This window comes from Condylura cristata, unplaced genomic scaffold, assembly GCF_000260355.1.
Source record: "Condylura cristata isolate star-nosed mole 26May11 unplaced genomic scaffold, ConCri1.0 scaffold00154, whole genome shotgun sequence".
Lineage (NCBI taxonomy): Eukaryota > Metazoa > Chordata > Mammalia > Eulipotyphla > Talpidae > Condylura > Condylura cristata.
Genome location: NW_004567255.1, coordinates 38,604 through 39,860, shown reverse-complemented (window position 1 = coordinate 39,860; position 1,257 = coordinate 38,604). Strand labels below are relative to the sequence as shown.

Here is a 1,257-nt window from a genome sequence, read left to right as displayed (position 1 = left end):
CCTCTCCTGGGGCGCTGGAGCCCCACGGGGGTGGGGGGACACTGCTGGCCGAGCAGCAGCTCCAGGTGCCTGCGAGGCTTCCCCGCAAGCAGGTGAGCGCTGGCGGGACTGGCTCTAGGTCCAGGTCTCTTCCTGGGTGCAGCCTCCCTCCGAGCGGGCCTCTGGCCGTGCTGCGCCCACCCGGAGAGGTCCCAAGTCCTCAAGGACCCCAGCAGGAAGGAGGCAGCCCCGGGAGGAGGCTGAGTCGCGGTGGGGGAGGCCTGTGCCGGGCAGTGTCCTGACTCACCGCTTGGAGCTAAAGGCCTGCCCAGGGGGGTGCAGGAAGTCGCCCCACCCCCTGGGGACACCTGGTGGGGCCGAGAGGGGAGCTGGGCGCTGGTGTCAGCTCAGGTGCCCGCCCCGGGCTCCTCCCGCCCCCGCCTGCCTCCGGGTGTTCTCTGTGGAAAGGCCAGAAGAGCCTCTCCTTGGACTGGCCGGGCAGGTATGCACGGCCCAGCGGCCAGGCAGTTAGCCCTGCTGCGTGGACACTGCCCATCCACCCAGAGGCTTCTGAGCCCCGCAGCCCGGTCCTCCGCCCTGCCTGTGGCCCAGGCCAAGCCCCTCCCCTTGGTGGGCCAGCCCCCGCGGGTGTGCCCCAGTGCACCCGGGCTTTCTCATGGCGTCCGGCTTTGGGCCTGTGTCCCTGTAGAACTCTGGTTTCCCCGAGCCCCCTTCGGCGGCCTGTCTACTTCCAGGATGGAGAGGGGTGCCCCTGCTGCCCCAAGGGCCTCAGGGGCCTGGCAAGCGCCCATCCCCTTGCCGGGCGTGTTCCGGCTGCCAGTCCTGGGCAGAGAGCCTGCCTGCCTGGGGTTTTGGCCCGTCGCAGACCGGTCTGGCGCTGCGTGTGGTGGGGAGCGTGGGCGGCCTGGCTGGCAACGCTGATCTGGCAGATGGCTGGCATGGCTTGGGACAGCCAGGACAGCCGCCCAGGGGACGCAGGTGGCGGAGGTGGCTGTGCCTCCCTCAGCCCCCAGAGGGGGCGGGGCGCCTGCTGAGGGGGCGCCCGAGGCCCTGTGCCGCCCCAGCCACCATGCTGCGGGGGCGCCCCGTGGCGGGCTGCTGAGCTGTGTCTCCTCCACAGCCTGCAACTTCATGTCCCACGAGAAGTGCCTGAAGCTGGCGCTGCCGCCCTGCGCCCGCGTGGCACCCCACCTGGTCCGGGTGCGTGGGGCGCTTGCCCAGGGTGGGATGCAGAGCGGCTGGAGGGCGAGTGGGGGG

General features: G+C 71.9%; 1 protein-coding gene across 1 annotated transcript in view; it reads right to left on the bottom strand.

Annotated features, from left to right (window-relative positions):
* Nucleotides 1–940, bottom strand: part of IDUA (iduronidase, alpha-L-) — a 6,304-nt gene extending 5,364 nt beyond the window's left edge. The window contains exon 1 of the mRNA XM_012734953.1: nucleotides 844–940. Coding sequence (XP_012590407.1) covers nucleotides 844–940 — 97 coding nt within the window. The remainder of the gene's footprint in view (nucleotides 1–843) is intronic.
* Nucleotides 941–1,257: the final 317 nt, after the last annotated feature.